This window comes from Lathyrus oleraceus, chromosome 5 (genome assembly GCF_024323335.1).
Source record: "Lathyrus oleraceus cultivar Zhongwan6 chromosome 5, CAAS_Psat_ZW6_1.0, whole genome shotgun sequence".
Classification (NCBI taxonomy): domain Eukaryota; kingdom Viridiplantae; phylum Streptophyta; class Magnoliopsida; order Fabales; family Fabaceae; genus Lathyrus; species Lathyrus oleraceus.
In genome coordinates, this window is record NC_066583.1 from 275023965 (window position 1) to 275027789 (window position 3825).

General features: G+C 35.3%; 1 protein-coding gene across 1 annotated transcript; it reads left to right on the plus strand.

The window, feature by feature from the left end:
- The first annotated feature begins 1386 nt into the window (after window positions 1–1386).
- LOC127083838 (aspartic proteinase PCS1) lies at window positions 1387–3170 on the plus strand. The gene has a single exon (XM_051024175.1). The coding sequence runs from the start codon at window positions 1636–1638 to the stop codon at window positions 2980–2982; it is 1347 nt and encodes a 448-aa protein (XP_050880132.1). The 5' UTR covers window positions 1387–1635; the 3' UTR covers window positions 2983–3170.
- The last annotated feature ends 655 nt before the right edge of the window (window positions 3171–3825 follow it).

Sequence of the window (3825 nt, forward strand, 5' to 3'; positions counted from 1 at the left end):
CAATTCTACGTTCAAAAGCTGTCATTGTAATTAAAATTATTAATTAATCAGATTCAGAGTAGTTAAGTCTAGTAAACACAAATTCAACTTATAATAATAATACAAAAGACCACTGTATCTCAGCAGTATCCAAATCAAGTTGGAATTTTCATATTTTATTGTATTGACTACTATAAGTTTCAAAGCATGTAGGTGTATCTTTAATTGATATGGCTCTCACTCTCTCACAATTACCATGCATTGATTTTTAATGCTCAAGAGTCAATAATAATAAAATAAGTATTATTATTGTTTCCAAACTTATCGTACTTTTTCCCTCCATTTTATTAAAAGTCATCACTTTATGTGTTTGGTTGTAGTGTATAGACAGTGACCTTTTTCCCGAAGGATGCGTTGGTAGTATCAAACTTTGTCTTCCTTCTTTTTCTTTAGCTCTCGCCTTTCATACTAATCATTTCGTTAAGAGAATCAACTAATGATCATTCCTGCTAATATGAGTTGGTTAAGATCATTCAGTAAGAGTACACTTTTTGCTCAAGAATATCAACTTTTAAACTCAATTCACATTATTTTTATGAGTTCCAAGTATATTTATTTTTTATATAGTATTAATATTTGGATCCATTAAAATCGATCCATCTTAAAGACTCCTACACAAAAATTAGATATTATTTAGAATGATTTTAAATAAGGACGGAGGAGCTTCCTATAAAAGAAACTAGGACGAGCTCTCTTGACTCCAAGGTCAGCACGATTCTAAGTTAGAAGATCAACTCAACCTCATTGAAGCAGATATGACAACTCATTAAGAAATTTTAGGTTCTTAAACCACCTGTTTAAAGAGAGAATTAATGATAATAATGACCAATTCAATTTATATCAGACAGTGTTCATAAATATATATACAGACACGACATAGGAACATAGAGACAAATAATTCACAAATATGATATAATTGAGGCTGCTGAAATAGAATCTCGTTCAATCGGAAAAAATATCGCATTCACGCTGTTAGAATATTTTTAACCATTGAATCATGATCATACGACTTTAAAAAAACAAATTTAATTTTATATTATAATTTTTAAACTGCCTCTTTTAAATTAGAACCGTTCGATTTTAATCAAACGACTACTAACACTTGAATGCGTTAATGTCGGGGATTTGACTGCAGTGAAACTCAATCCGGCTTTGCTAATTTCACTACCATTAAATTTACATTGGTGAACTTTTCAATTCCAATATCAAATAATACAATGAGTGTGAAAATACTGAATCTATTTTCAATATACATACAAGTCTAGGTCTAGTGGTTCAAGTACAATATGACAAGAATAAACATTATAGTGTAAAAGATTCCTCTATAGTCCAAGTCGGCTAGAAATTAGGAAACAAAGTGGCACTAACACTTTTTCCCCCCATGTCATGAAATGATTAAAGTTCAGACCAGCTTCTATATAAGAATTTAGAGACATATAGTAAGTACACTCTCTCTCAGTGTCTCATTGGATTGGACAATTCAACACACTTCCTCTTCTCTCTCTCTCCCCTTTTATTTTCCTTTCAAATTTAAAACTTCCAACACAAACCAAAACAAATCATACCAAACAAACAACAACTACTCATCCAAATCCAATGAACATGCCCTTCTCTCCCCATGTTCTCCTTCCTCTTACACTTATCACTTTCATCATGTTCCTTCAAATCCAAACAATCACTTCTTCTTCTCTCTCATCTTCCCCACAAAAACAACCTTTCATATTACCATTAAAACTTCAAACATTCCCACATGCCACGGTTTCACTTCCAAACCCTTCTTCACGTAAACTCTCTTTCCAACACAATGTAACCTTAACAGTTTCACTAACATTAGGCTCGCCCCCACAGAATGTTACCATGGTCCTCGACACAGGGAGTGAACTCTCATGGCTACACTGTAAAAAGCTCCCAAATTTAAACTCCATTTTCAACCCCCTCATTTCTTCCACATACACCCCTATCCCCTGCACTTCACCCGTTTGTAAAACCCGAACCCGAGATTTTCCCGTACCCGTTTCATGCGACACGAAAAAACTCTGCCACGCTACAATCTCCTACGCCGACGCCTCCTACATAGAAGGCAACCTCGCCACGGAGACTTTCTTCGCCGGCGGGTCAGCACAACCCGGAACCATATTCGGGTGTATGGATTCCGGGTTCAGCTCCAACACATACGAAGACTCCAAAACAACCGGGTTAATGGGTATGAACCGTGGGTCTCTCTCGTTTGTAACCCAAATGGGGTTACCCAAATTCTCATATTGTATCTCCGGCAAAGACTCCACCGGCGTGTTACTTTTCGGCGACGCAAATTTTAACTGGCTCGGCCCATTAAAATACACACCTCTCGTCAAAATGTCAATCCCATTACCGTATTTCGATCGAGTCGCATACACGGTTCGACTCGAGGGAATACGCGTCGGGAAGAAGCTACTTCAGGTACCAAAAACAATCTTTGCCCCGGATCACACCGGAGCGGGTCAGACAATGGTGGATTCGGGTACACAGTTTACCTTCCTTTTAGGACCGGTTTACACCGCATTACGAGAAGAGTTTCTTACTCAGACAAAAGGGTCATTAACCCTTTTGAACGACACAAATTTCGTGTTCCAGGGAGCTATGGATTTATGTTATCGTGTTGCTTCGGGTCGGGTGGGTCTTCCGTCGTTACCGGCGGTGACCCTTATGTTTGAAGGAGCGGAGATGAGTGTTTCAGGGGAGAGGCTATTGTATAAAGTAAGTGATGACGTGGCAAAATGGAAGAATGATTTGGTGTATTGTTTCACGTTTGGGAACTCTGACTTGTTGGGAATTGAGGCTTACGTGATTGGACATTATCATCAAATGAATGTGTGGATGGAGTTTGATTTGGTCAATTCTAGAGTTGGATTTGCTGATACTAGTTGTGAGCTTGCAAGTCAACGATTAGGCATGGTTCCTTAGAATTAGTAGTAATAGGTTTTTGTTTTTTACTCTTTGTTTTTTTTTGGATTCTTTGGAACATGTTTGCCCTACAACTGTGGAGATTTATTTTTGTGGCAGATAGGTTAGGTAAATACTTCATACCAGTTGTACTAGTTTTTGTTGTTTTGTTTCATTGGTTATTAGTGGACAAGACAATTTTAAATTTCTTTTGTCAGTGTCAATGATGATGATGATGTTTATCGAGAGGTTCTTATTCTTATGCTGGTCGATTGTACACTCTATGATGAAATTCGAGGGTGCAAAGAAGTACTATTATAGTGATCATAATAATTTTAAGAATTAGTGTCACCATAATATTGGGGTTGAAATTTGAAATGGATTCTCTCAAAAAAAATCAACATGATCAATTTCAATTTTCATTTATACTTTACTTTTTCTTTTTGTGTCCTTAGTACTATTTCGGCATGAATGCATTGAGTGTTTTTTTATAAACAAAGATAATAGATAATATTAATGGGAGTATATGAAGTAGTCAACTTTAATATAAGATAAATGCTAACATGTGTCATAAGGACACAAGTTAATAATATATTTATAGAAATATTTTTTTGAAATGCGTGTATTTGATTTTTTAAAATTTAAAATTTTGTTTTATTCTACATAAAAATTTTAATAGTAGTAATCTTAACTTTTGCCCCAAAAACATAAGTTAGCAAGACCCTTAATATAAAAGAATAATTAAAGCCCAAATAACTCAAATAAGATAAATGGAAACAAGCAAACAAATTTACAAACTAATCTTTCCTATCTCAAACAAAAACTCCCTTAAATCTAGAACATCTTTGTGCTCCATTAAACAAA